Below are 14,053 nucleotides of genomic sequence, written 5' to 3' on the forward strand. Positions count from 1 at the left end.
GAGCTGAGCTCCACCCACTCTATGACATCACTGTTTTCTTAAAGGTACATTTCATTTGTAAACATCCAGTTCTTAAAGGCACTCTCGCATGACACCTCCCCCAAGAAAAAAAAAACCCCAACAACTTCAAGATGGTTTCATTTTTCACTTTTGCACCATCCACTAAGAAATACACACAGTAAAAATACTTTTGACATTTCACAAAAACCCCCACACACAAACAGGTATAATAATATCGTCCATTTTTCTTTGTTCTTCTTCCTCCAACCGAAATCCTTCTCGATTGACAATCTCTTTGAACAAAGTCTCTGCACGATCCATCCATTCCTCTGCTCCTTGGCATTTCTCTTTGGAATCAGATACTTTAGTTCAATCTGACCACAGAGTCCCTTGCAATTCTCCAATACAGGAGCATTGGCGATCACAGCTTTCAGGCAGTCAAATGCCTGTTGAAAGTCTGCTGCCCATTGAATTTTTTTATGTTTCTTCAGCAATTCCATCAGTGGAGTAATCACGCCACAAAACTTTTGCACATCAAATCCTCTCATGCTCAGAGATCGCATTATTTCCCTTCATCTTGAAGGTATCGGAAACTCCGCAAGGAAAGTGATTTGGGCTTCTCGAGGTTAACAAGGGCTGCCCCACCCACTCACATAACTGGTTGGCAGTTAAGTGTCAGTCACTTTAAATCTACCTTGATCTAAAAGCAAATGGGGGAGGGGAGTCAACTCAGGCCAATTTAAAAAGAGCAACTTGTAAACTCACTCCCAGTGAGTTCTCCCAGTGAGCCAGAGAAGACACAGCCAGAGTGAGACAGCAGAGTGAGTTTGGGAATTTGAATCTAGGTGGGAATTCAAAGCTGTGTGGGGAGGAAGTGCTTTTTATTCTTGGTAAGTGACGGGTAAGTAGTTTTTCTGTTTTCTGTTACTTTTCATTGGTATATTTATTTATTTTTTTTGGGGGGGGGGGGGAAATTGTAGTTGTTGAAGTTATCCGAGGGTTTAAGACATGGCAGGGGATCTCAGACCCTTGTCATGCTCCTTGTGTGCGATGTGGGAGCTCAGGGACACGTCAACTGACCCTGGCTCCTTCACCTGCAAGAAGTGTGTCCAGTTGCAGCTCCTGTTAGACCGCTTGACGATTCTGGAGCTGCGGATGGACTCACTTTGGGGCATGCGCGATGCTGAGGACGTCGTGGATAGCACGTTTAGCGAGTTGGTCACACCACAGGCGAAAGGTACTGAGGGAGATAGAAAATGGGTGACCAAAAGACAGAGCAAGAGTAAGAAGGCAGTGCAGGTGTCCCCTGCGGTCATCTCCCTGCAAAACAGATATACCGCTTTGGATACTGTTGAGGGAGATGGCTCACCAGGGGACACCTGCACTGCCTTCTTACTCTTGCTCTGTCTTTTGGTCACCGCAGGCGAAAGGTACTGAGGAAGATAGAAAATGGGTGACCAAAAGACAGAGCAAGAGTAAGAAGGCAGTGCAGGTGTCCGCTGCGGTCATCTCCCTGCAAAACAGATATACCGCTTTGGATACTGTTGAGGGAGATGGCTCACCAGGGGAAGGCAGCAACAGCCAGGTTCATGGCACCGTGGCTGGCTCTGCTGTGCAGAAGGGCAGGAAGAAGAATGGCAGGGCTATAGTGATAGGGGACTCAATCGTAAGGGGAATAGACAGGCGATTCTGCGGACGCAATCAAGACTCCAGGCTGAGAGTGGGCAAAGAAGTGGCAGATGGAATACAATGTGGAAAAGTGTGAGGTTATGCACTTTGGAAGGAGAAATGGAGGCACAGACTATTTTCTAAATGGGATCATGCTTTGGAAATCAGACGCACATAGAGCCTTGAAAGTCCTTGTTCACGATTATCTTAAGGTTCATGTGCAGGTTCAGTCGACAGTTAGGAAGGCAAATGCAATGTTAGCATTCATGTCGAGAGGGTTAGAATACAAGACCAGGGATGTACTTCTGAGGCTATACAAGGCTCTGGTCAGACCACATTTGGAGTATTGTGAGCAGTTTTGGGCCACGTATCTAAGGAAGGATGTGCTGGCCTTGGAAAGGGTGAAGAGGAGGTTCACAAGAATGCTCTCTGGAATGAAGAGCTTGTCATATGAGGAGCGGTTGAGGACTCTGGGTCTGTACTCGTTGGAGTTTAGAAGGATGATGGGGGATCTTATTGAAACTATCCAGGATACTGCGTGGCCTGGATAGAGTGGACGTGGATAGGATGTTTCCACTTGTAGGAAAAACAAGAAGCAGAGGACACAATCTCAGACTAAAGGGACGATCCTTTAAAACTGAGGTGAGGAGGAATTTATTCAGTAAGAGGGTGGTGAACCTGTGGAACTCTTTGCCGCAGAACAAAGACTTACCTCTCAGAGAGAAGTAAATGACTGCTGTGTGCTCTGTTTCACAGAGACATGGCGCACCCCGGCCTCACCAGACTGTGTGATACAACCTGAAGGCTTCTCAATTCATCAGGTGGCTAACACCGCGTCATCAGGCAAAGCGAGGTGGAGGGGTTTATCTACATCAACTCCTCCTGGTGCTTGGATGTGGCGACCTTGGCGATCTACTGCTCCCGAGACCTGGAATACCTGACCGTGGAGTGCCGCCCATACTATCGTCCATGTGAGTTCACTTCAGCCATTATCACAGCGGTCTACATCCCACCCCAGGCTGATGTGAACAAGGCGCTGGACGAACTGTACACAGTTATAAACAACTACGAAACAGAACACCCGGGAGGCCTTGTTCATCGTGGGCGGAGACTTCAATAAGGCCAACCTCAAGAGTGTACTGTCAAAATTCCACCAGTACATCTCCTGTCCCACTAGAGGTGACAACACTGTTGAACACTGCAACTCAAAATCAACTGTTCCATCCCCAGACCGCACTTTGGGAAATCTGACCATAAGACGGTGTTCCTTCTCCCGGCATACAAGCAGAAACTCAAGTGGGAGACCATGAAGGTCGTGCAGTGCTGGTCCCAGGAAACAGAAGCACTCCTACGTGACTGCTTAGACAGTGGACTGGTCCATATTTAAGAACTCAGCGACCAACTTAAATGAGTATGCCACCACTGTCACAGGCTCTACTGGGAACCTCTGTATCTCCTTTCCGGCAAAGTATCGAACCTGCATGTATCAAAATATTTCCCCCTGCTCCAGCCCATACTTTGCTCTTAGCTCCTTCAATCCTGCAAACTGACCTCCAAGAAACAAATCTTTTGGTGTCCTAATTCCTTTCTCCTCCCATCTCTGAAAATTTCCACTTCCTTACCAGCTAAGGTAAGCTAGTTGGTCCGAGGAAACTTCTTAGAGACAGTTGCCTGGTCCATATTTAAGAACTCAGCGACCAACTTAAATGAGCATGCCGCCACTGTCACAGACTTCATCAGCAAATGTGTGGACGCCTGCGTGTCCGTTCCCCAATCGGAAATCATGGCTCAATCGCAAGATTGACTCCCTACTGAAGGACAGGTCTGAGGCGTTCAAGTCAGGCGACCCCTACCTGTACAAGAAATCCAGTACGACCTCCGCACAGCCACCCGAGATGTTAAGAGAGAATATCAGACCAAGCTAGAGTCACAGACTAGCATTACAGACCCTTGGCGGTTGTGGCAAGGCCTAAACAACATAACGGGCTACAAAGCGAAGCCGAGCAGTATCTCCAGCAGCAGCGCACCCCTCCTCAATGAACTCAATGCATTCTCTGCTCGGTTCGAGCAGGAAACCAACGATCCGTTATCAAGTGCCCCAGCAGCCCATAACACACCCATACCCATCATCACAGCTTCCGAAATCAGATCGGCTTTCCTGAAAGTGAACCCTCGGAAGACGACAGGTCCGGACGGGATCCCTGGTTGCGCACTCAGAGCCTGAGCGGACCAGCTGGCAGATGTATTCACAGACATATTTAACCTGTCCCTACTCTTCTCCGAGGTCCCAACCTGCTTCAAGAAGACCATCATCATACTGGTGCCAAAGAAGAACCAGGCAACGTGCCTCAACGACTACCGTCTGGTCGCCCTGACTTTAGTCGTAATGAAGTGCTTCGAGAGGTTGGTCATGAAATGCATTACCTCCATACTCCCTGAAGACCTTGATTCACTGCAATTCACAGCAAACACCATCTCCCTGGCCCTACACTCATCCCGAGAGCATCTCGACAACAAGGACTCCTATATCAGACTCTATTTATTGACTACAGTTCCACCTTCAACATCATAATCCCAGCCAAGCTCATATCAAAGGTCCAAAACCCAGGACTTGGCTCCTCATTCTGCAACTGGATCCTCGACGTTCTGACCCACAGACCACAATCAGTACCACAACCAGTAAAAATAAACAACACCTCCTCCACAATAGTCCTAAATACAGGGGCCCCGTAAGGCTGCGTACGTAGCCCCCTACCATACTCCCTGTACACACATGACTGCGTGGCAAAATTTGGTTCCAACTCCATCTACAAGTTTGTTGATGATACGACCATAGGGGGCCGGATCTCGAATAACGACGAGTCAGAATACTGACTCGTCGTTATTCGAGATAGAGAACCTAGTGGAGTGGTGCAGCGACAACAATCTATCCCTCAATGCACGGGACCGAGGTGGAGATGCTTAGCAGTTTCAAATTCCTAGGGGTGCACATCTCCAAAAATCTGTCCTAGTCCACCCATGCCGGCGCTACCACCAGGAAAGTACAACAGCGCCTATACTTCCTCAGGAAACTAAGGAAATCCAGCATGTCCACATTAACTTTGTAACTCTTACCAACTTTTACTGATGTACAATAGAAAGCATCCTAGCTGCCTGCATCACAGCCTGGTATGGCAACTGCTCCTCCACAATCTATCCCTCAATGCACGGGACTGAGGTGGAGATGGTTAGCAGTTTCAAATTCCTCGGGGTGCACATCTCCAAAATTCTGTCCTAGTCCACCCATGCCGACGCTACCACCAGGACGCTGACCGCAAGAAACTTCAGAGAGTCGTGAACACAGCCCAGTCCATCACACGAACATCATTGACTACACCTCCCGCTTTCTGGGGAATCAAAGACCCCTCCCATCCGGCTGACTCACTCTTCCAACTTCTTCCATCGGGCAGGAGGTACAAAAGTCTGAGAACATGCACGAACAGACTCACAAACAGCTTCTTCCCCGTTGTTACCAGATTCCTAAACAACCCTCTTATGGACTGACCTCATGAGCACTCATCCGATGCCGGTGCTTACGCAGCTACATTGTGTACCTTGTGTTGCCTATTATGCATTTTCTTTTATTTCCTTTTCTTTTCATGTACTTAATGATCTGTTGAGCTTCTCGCAGAAAAATACTTTTCACTGTACCTCGGTACACATGATAATAAAAAAATCCAATCCTTAGTGTCCAAAGGGGTTGGGTTGCTTGGTTACGGATATGGGGCGGAGGTGTGGGCATAAGTGGAGTGCTCTTTCCAAGGGCTGGTGCAGACTCGATGGGCCGAATGGCCTCCTTCAGCACTGTTGCTTCTCAGCACCAGGGTCCCAGGTTCGAGTCCTGGCTTGGGTCACTGTCTGTGTGGAGTCTGCACGTTTTCCCCGTGTCTGCGTGAGTTTCCTCCGGGCGCTCCAGTTTCCCCCCCACAAGTCCTGAAAGACGTGCTTGTTGGATGAATTGGACATTCTGAATTCTCTCTGAGTGTACCCGAACAGGCGCTGGAATGTGGCGACTTGGGGATTTTCACAGTAACTTTGTTGCAGTGTGCTTGTGACACTAATAAATAAAGATTCTGTACTGTCTATTTCTACATTTTCTTTTCACAGTCGGGGATTTGAGGAAAGATTTTTTCGCCCAGAGGGAGAATCTGGAATGGACAGCCTGGGAGGGTAGTTGAGGCAGGAAACCTCACAATCTTTAAATATTATTTGGATGAGCATTTGAAATGTCATAACATTCAAGGCTATGGGCCAAGTGCTGCGATTAGTGTAGATTAGAGTAGGGTTTTTTGGTCCGTGCAGGCTTGATGGGTTGAAGGGCCTCATCTGTACTGCATGATTCTATGGATCGTTTTTTGACTCATCTATAGACAGAGCAGCAATTACCTGTGTTGAGTTGTTTTTTATACAGATCACTTCTGTTTCTTTTACATCGAATAACACCTCCTAACAGAGACAAACATGGTGAACAAAGATAAAATTAATAAGCATGAACACATGTTACAAGAAGATACTATTTCTTTGGAAGTTTTGATGATTTCCTAGATTTCTTGAGGTGAAAATTAAATTTGATAGGGAGTAGCTCTTGTTCAAAGGACACTTCTATTGCCTTCTCTAAGAATGTTTTGCTGGTGCAATTATCTGTGTAGACAAGTCTGATTCAATATACCCAAAGGCAGCTATAACCATACTATTTTGATTTGATGGACTGTTAATATAATAACCGATAAACAGAATGCTGTCCAGTCAATCTGTGGGGTTCTCTGTACTGCAGAGCTGAGTGAGATTGGGTTGGATTGAGTTATTTGTATTGGGTTGGATCAAGACACAAGTAGTTTGGATCGAGATGGATCAGTTGGGTTGGGCTGAGTAGCATCAGGTTGGTTGGGACAGGTTAAATTGGGTTGGATTTGGGTATGTTGGACAGGTAGTTGGAGGCTCCAATTACATTGTTGAGTATGGTTGCGGATGCTAAGTCAAGTTTAAGTGTGCGGGCCAAAACTTGGCAGATGGAATATAATGTAGGAAAATGTGAAGTTATGCACTTTGCTAGGAGGAATAAAGGAGATAAATATTATTTAAATGGTGAAAGACTGCAGAAAACAGCAGCACAGAGGGATTTGGGGGTCCTCATGCATAAATCACAAAAAGCTAGCATGCAAGGTAATTGGGAAGGCAAATGGAATGTTGGCCTTTATTTCAAAGGGAACTATATCGTCTTTGACATGGACCAAGCCCAGCAAGGCAGCATGTAGAGGAGGAAGACACCCGCTCCCGGTGGCTGTCAAGGTCACTGCAACCCTGAACCGTTAGATCTCGGGATCATTCCAGGACTCGAGCCAGGACGATATACCTGTATGGTATATCGTCTTTGACATGGACCAAGCCCAGCAAGGTGCCCGGGTGGCAACGCTGGGATACCCCAGGTCCAGATGGTCATAGATGCCACGCATGTTACCCTGCGCTTACCGGGCCATCTCGGGGTTCCCTATATTAACAGAAATGGGACACCCTGAACATACAGCTCGTGTGCGACCATCAGATGAAGATAATGCACGTGAGTGCCCGCTTCTCGGAGAGTGTCCAGGACAGCTACATCCTGGGACAGTTGGTCATCCCCGCCCTCTTTGAGGGCCACCCCAGGATGGGCGGCTGGCCACTGGAGAATAAGGAGGGCTTGGCCCGGAGGTTGGAGACCGAAACAGAGACGAGGTACAACGAGGCCCATGCAGCCATCTGATTGAGCGGTGCATCAGACTTCTCAAGATGCAAAAACGATGCCTCGACCGCTCCGGTGCAACACCTGGAGGGTCGCCCACTTTGTGGTGGTCTGATGTGCCCTCCACAACCTTGCACAGCAGCGGGGCGATGTGCTGGAGGTTGGTGATGTGGTCACCTCCGAGGTGGAGGCGGACGAGGATGAGGTGGGGACTGTGTCAGCACCATCAGCAGGTCACTGTTGAGGGCAGGATGACGATAACCTGCAGAGAGCTGAGCTCTGGTGCTCCCCAATCTATGCCAGAGCCTGACCCATGCCTGTCTGCTGAGTGCTCATTCACACCAATCGCCTGCACGCGTGACTAGTGACAGAGGCATCCTACTGGTTGTGCACAAGGATGTTTACAGGTCCCCACACTCCCGATGGTGCCATCCTCCCACCCTTCCAACCCCCACCCACCGGAGGGCCCCAGCTCATTTGTCGACGGAACATGCGCGCTGCCGTGTGCTGACTCCGAGACATTGCCTCATCAGAGGGGGTGGAGCTCAGGGGAGCCCAGCGCCCCCTCCTCCTGGTTAGTGCCCATAGGGCCCTGGGGTCCATCTTGTGACAGATCTGGTTTGCGCCTCGGCTGCCCCTGCATCATCTGGCTCTGCCAGCCCTAGTGGTTCCCTATGGTCTGCACCATCGTGTTGACGCCCTCGGCGATGCTCCTCAGTGACTGGGGCATGCTCTGCAGTGCCTCAGCAATGTCCATCTGCAACTCGGCCATTCCCATCTGAGAGCGGGACATGCCCCGCAGAACCTCATCAAGGTCAGCCTGGTACTGGGTGACATCCCCCAGCGAGTCAGAAATTCTGCCTAGATCCTCAGCCATGGCCGTCGCTGACTGCGCGATGCCTTGAACGCCTAGTGCCAACATCATGCACCAGGCTGCACTGCAGTCGCCAGCCTAGCAGTGTTGGCCTTGGTGCCACGCATTGCCAGTAGTATCTTGCGCCCGTAGCCTCTGGGACTCCTCCAATCGGCTATGGATCTGCTGGAGTGACACTGACATGTCCCCCAAAGTCCCGGCCGCTCCCCCTCATCTCCATCAGCTCCGGGTAACCATGTTCCACAGGCTCAGCATCAGGCTTATGCCCAGCTGGATCCTGGGATTCAGCAGCTCTCTCACCTGGGGGTTCCTGCTTCCACCTGATGTGCATCATCAGCAGTGCGGTGCTCACCAGATTGTGCCCCAGAACGCTGTCCACTAACATTTCCCACTGTGGTGTGTGTATCCGCGCTGGTGGAGAGTGGGGATGACAGCTGTGCTGCGACTGTAACAGTTGTATCCTCGGAGCTCTCCTCCGAGGTGTTCTCCATGCCGGCTCCGTCGGCTGGAGGACCTGCGGGAGAATGGACATGTGGTCAGTGGGAGTAATAGATCAGTCAATAACTTAGATTTGACAGGTCCTCTGGATGGAGCCAGGTGGTTCCTCACCTCTGCGGCGTCTGCGAGCCTCCATGTGCGTGACTGCTCTACCGTCGGCCACCCCAGTCACTTCCACGTCCTGCTCCTCGAAGGAGCTGAGGATTCTTCAGTACGGCACCCCACCGCCTGTCTGGGAGGTGGGACCTCTGAGAGGTCCCACCGACCGTGGAAGAGCTTTTCCTGCAGAGACACAGAGAGGGCACCGTTAACCACACGCATGGCTCACAGTGGTGGTGGTTTGGGGGGGGGGGAGGGAGTATTGAAGGAGGGGTGGAGGTAGGGTTGAAGGGGGAGAGTTGGGGTTCACCTGGGGCATTGGATGGGGGGTGAATGCTCCCTTGGGTGGGGGTGGTGAGAGCATTGGTGTCTACTCACACGTGCTGCTCGGTGTAGGCCGTTGACCCTTTTCTGGCACTGGAGGCCAGTCCTCCTGGTCATACTCCCCAAGCTGACAGCTGCCGCCACCTCGTCCCAGGCAGCACTGGCTGCTTTGTGGCTCACCCTCCGGGACCTTCGGGGGAACAGGACATCCTGGGTTTTTTGGTGCAGTATGTTGACAATCCAACCAGTGAGGGGGCATACGAGACTTAATATTGGGGGAATGAGCCAGGCCAGGTGATTGATGTTTCACTGGGGGGGGGGGGGGGGGGGACAATTTGGGCTGAGCGACCGTAATTCCTTAAGATTTCGAGTAGTCATGAATAAAGACAAGAGCGGCCAGCGGGCGAGGGTGCTTAATTGGGTGATGGCCAATTACATCCAAATTGGACAGGAATTGGGGAATGGGGATTGGGAGTGACTATTTGAGGGCAAATCCACACCTGACGGACATGTGGGGGCTTTTAAGGCCAGTTGATTGAAGTGCAGGACAGGCAAGTCCCCACAAAAATGAAGGATAGATATGACAGGATTCGGGAACAATGGGTGACAAGGGAAATTGTAAGCTTAGTCAAAAGGAAAAAGGAAGCATGAGATAGGTCTAGGCATCTAAGAACTGGTGAAGACCTTGAGGAGTGTAGTGAATGTAAGAAGGAACTTAAACGTGGAATTAGGAGGGCTAAAAGGGGCCAGGTCTTAAGCAAACATAGTACGAAGTCTTACAACACCAGGTTAAAGTCCAACAGGTTTGTTTCGATGTCACTAGCTTTCAGAGCGCTGCTCCTTCCTCAGGTGAATTCCTCAGGTTAAGCAAACATGGTCAAGGAGAATCCCAAGGCTTTTTGTGCATATATTAGAAGGAAAAGGGCAGCAAGAGAAAGAGTAGGCCCACTTAAGAACAATGGAGAGAAGTTATGCATGGAACCATAGGAAGGGGTGAAATTCTTAACGAGTATTTTGTATCGGTATTCACCAGGGAGAAGGACATGGCGGATGTTGAGGTCAGGGATATGTGTGTGAACTCTCTTAAGAACATCAATATATCAAAGGAGGAAGTGTTGAGTATCCTAAATTGCTTTAAGGTAGACAAGTCCTTGGGGCCAGATGGGCCCAGGTTACTGCAGGAGGCAAGGGTAGAAAAAGCTAGGGCTTTTCTTTGACCACAGACGAGGTTCCAGAGGACTCGAGAATAGCCAATGTTATTCCCTTGTTTAAGAAAGGAAGCAGGGACAATCCAGCAAATTATAGGCCGGTGAGCCTGACATCAGTGATGGGGAAGCTTTTGGAAAAGATACTGAGGGACAGGAGTGTGCACATTTGGAGGAAAATGGACTAGTTAGTGACAGGCAGCATGGTTTTGTACGGGGAAGGTCATGTCTCGTCAACTTAATTGAGTTTTTTGAGAGGTGACAAAGAAAATTGATGAGGGAAGGGCTGTGGATGTAGTTTATATGGCTTTAGTAAGGCCTTTGACAAGGTCCCACAAGGCAGACTGGCAGATAGTGGGTGCCTGGAAAGCGCTGCCGGAGGATGTGGTGGAAACAGGCTCATTAGCAACATTTGAGAGGCATCTGGATGGATACTTGAATAGGGGATACGGACCGAGTAAGGGCAGAAGGTTTTTTTTTTAGTTAGGGCATCATGATCGGCACAGGCTTGGAGGGTCGAAGGGTCTGTTCCTGTGCTGTACTTTTCTTTGTTCTATCCCTCCTGGCCTCCAGCATCCAGCAGCCTCCCCAGTCAGCATCCCCGAATTTTGGGGCTGGTCTCCTCAGTGCAATTGTTGCAAGCTGGTTGTGGTTGGCTGAACAAATACAGTGAGCGGGGGACTGGCGGGCGCGGTGTCGGTGAACCAGCTGAGAGCCTTCATTTGCAGCAAGAAGCCCATGAAGCCTTGTTAAGTGGACCAATTAACGTTGAATAATGCTGCCGGCCTCACTAGGCAGAACACCGGGAAGCTCCCGGCAATTCCCGCTCGCTTAGAAACTTCTCCGGAGAATCGTGCCCCTAGTTTCCCTTATCAGCTCTCTGGCCACAACTAACCTCTTACTGCATAGAAGCTGTACTGGATCATTTTACTTTTAGTATAAAGGATAATATGGTCGAGACTCCTAATTCATAGTATGTTTCATAATGCTTACTCTAGAAATATTACAATCTCAATTATGCCTAAGGTTATACAAAATTAAATCTTAATATAAGTGTGTAGCCATAATCACAAGTTATAAGGGTTATACAGAGCGAATACATGATATAAACGTATGGCATTGGTTACATTGGCACCATACTCTAGTCTTTATGTATTTAGATATATATTGTCAGTTAATAATAGTTGAATAATACTCATAAGCTAAAAACTTGTATCATTGCAAAATCAGTCATGCACTGTTACAAGGTCTCATACAGAGTTGAAAGATAGCCCATTCCTTATATATCTGTCGCCTGCTTCCCAGTGCCAGAGTTTCACTAATTATTACTCACGCTGATAAAAAATGCTGAATCAGTCCCATCACTTGATGAACTGACACTCTGGTGATACTTGTTGATCATTCATTAGCCTGGTCTCAGTGGTTACTTCAAGTAGTATTTTGGTTTCAATGAAGGCCTAATTCAGCATGGCAATTGAGATAACACGTCTCATGCAAACCTTACAAACTCTGTTTATTCTAAGCGGTGTCTCCCTGCCCATAGCCCCCGAGTTATATTGATAGTGATAGTGCCCTGATTAAAAGGGCAAATGTTGCTGAGGCAGAAGTTAATGAAGTTTCTGTTAGAAAGCCATGAATAATTCCTGGGAGTGACCACAGCAGATAAGGGGGGCAGTCTTGGTAATGTCTGGTTTGCTATCTTGCTTGTCCAAGATAGAGTTCAGCTGAATTAACAGTCTGTTCTATTCTGATTAATAATTCAAAATGGAGGAATCCCAAATTCCGAAACCTTCAGACCACACCTGGAATACTGTGAACAGTTTTGGTTCCCTTACCAATGAAAGATATACTGGCATTGGTGGCAGTCCAGAGAAGGTTCACTAGGTTGATCCCAGGTATGGAGGGATTTTCATATGTGAAGAGCTGAAGTAGGTTGGATCTGTACTCATTGGAATTTAGACGAATGAGAATTGACCTTACTGAGACATACAGAGTTCTCTGGGGGCTTGACAGGCTAGATGCTGAGAGGTTGTTTCCTCTTGTGGGAGAGTCTAGGACCAGCGGGCATAATCTCAGAGAAACATTTAAAACAGAAATGCAGAGGAATTTCTTCTCTCAGAGGGTTGTGAATCTGTAGAATTCTTTACTGCAGAAAGTTGTAGAGGCTGGATCATTAAGTATGTTCAAGGCTGAAATAGACAGATTATTAATCAGTAAGGGAATCAAAGGTTATGGAGTAAGGTAGAAAAGTGGAGTTGAGGATTATCATATCAGATCTGTCATGATCTCACTGAGTGGCGGAACAGACTGGATGGGCCAAATGGCCTACTTCTGCTCCTACGTCTTATGGTCTGTTTTCTAAAAACCTATGGCCCATCATTCATTGCCCATCACTTGTTGCCCTGAAAAGATGATGCAGACTTGAATAATAATAATAATAATAATAATAATAATAATAATAATCGCTTATTGTCACAAGTAGGCTTCAATGAAGTTACTGTGAAAAGCCCCGAGTCGCCATATTCCGGCGCCTGTTCGGGGAGGCAATGTTGTTGCAATGTTATGCTGAGAATGTTCCCAATGTGATATTTGAGAAATAAATTGAGGCTATTGACCCAGCAGTGATCAAAGGACATTGATATATATTCAGATTTTTAATGGTATATTAATTATATTGTTAAGATACACAGGTGAAGTGTGTTGTTAAAGTACTTAGAGCATTTACCAAGAAAGAATTCTGGGACACTGCTTTAGTAGGTAGGAGGCAGACATATGTACTGCTGCATTCTGTAAATAAACCAACGATCAAGAAAAATATTTGTGTCTAGTTTCATGCTTCACCATCTGGCTTGGGATCCAATTAATAGAGATCAGTGATTGTATTCCAATGACTGACTTTATGAAGACTGTTCAGTCTGTGATGGTGCCTAATCTCTTGAGTACGGTTGCAGTTGGATCACCTCGGAAAGTTTTCTATCATGCTTTTAATTTTAGCCTTATTGATAGTGAAGAAGCATTCAGAGGTCAGGTGACAACCTCTCACCTCTTTCATGACTACAAATGCAGATCTGCTTTGTCCTTCTAATCTGCTATGCTGAAGATGCTATATAAATTCAACTTATTACAGTTGGGTCTGATAGAGGAAGAATGTGACACGAGCCCCATATTTTGTATCATGGAAACATTAATCTTTGTGTAATTTTACCTGGGGAGACAGATTTTGATGCAGGACCTTTTCGATGCCCTCATCCAGCACTTCCTTTCCACCATACTGCAAGAACAAATTACATTCAGTTATTTCTGCCCCACACCCCTCAAGGTCTTTGATACATAAACAATGAAGGCCAAACCCATGGAGCACTCTCAGTTTTCAGTAATAACTGTGAAGTTAAACTGATACTGTTAGAGCTCAGACAAACTACCACACTTTACAGTAAGAAATACACTTAACACTTGTACTGTACTGCAAGTAGATTACACCGTTAACTCCAGCAGTAGTTAATGTACAGTAATATGCACAGAAGTAAGGCCATATGGGCTTAATTTCCTGTATGTCCTATTTTAGCAAATAGCTTAATGCTTTACGTTAATTTTCTGCCTGTGCATGTACCATCACCATGTAAAAAC

The 14,053-nt window shown here is 47.6% G+C and overlaps 1 protein-coding gene across 6 annotated transcripts in view; it reads right to left on the bottom strand.

Moving 5' to 3' along the window:
* The window catches only part of LOC140395329 (uncharacterized), a 228,540-nt gene that overhangs the window by 21,717 nt on the left and 192,770 nt on the right, over window positions 1-14,053 (bottom strand). For 5 of the 6 annotated variants that reach the window (XM_072482959.1, XM_072482958.1, XM_072482961.1 and 2 more), the window contains 2 exons: window positions 13,632-13,697; window positions 6,094-6,153 (listed from right to left, as the gene is read on the bottom strand). In XM_072482959.1, the coding sequence (XP_072339060.1) occupies window positions 6,094-6,153; window positions 13,632-13,697 (126 nt within the window). The remainder of the gene's footprint in view (window positions 1-6,093; window positions 6,154-13,631; window positions 13,698-14,053) is intronic. The other variant, XM_072482960.1, reaches the window with a different exon arrangement.

Source organism: Scyliorhinus torazame, chromosome 18 (genome assembly GCF_047496885.1).
Source record: "Scyliorhinus torazame isolate Kashiwa2021f chromosome 18, sScyTor2.1, whole genome shotgun sequence".
Taxonomy (NCBI): domain Eukaryota; kingdom Metazoa; phylum Chordata; class Chondrichthyes; order Carcharhiniformes; family Scyliorhinidae; genus Scyliorhinus; species Scyliorhinus torazame.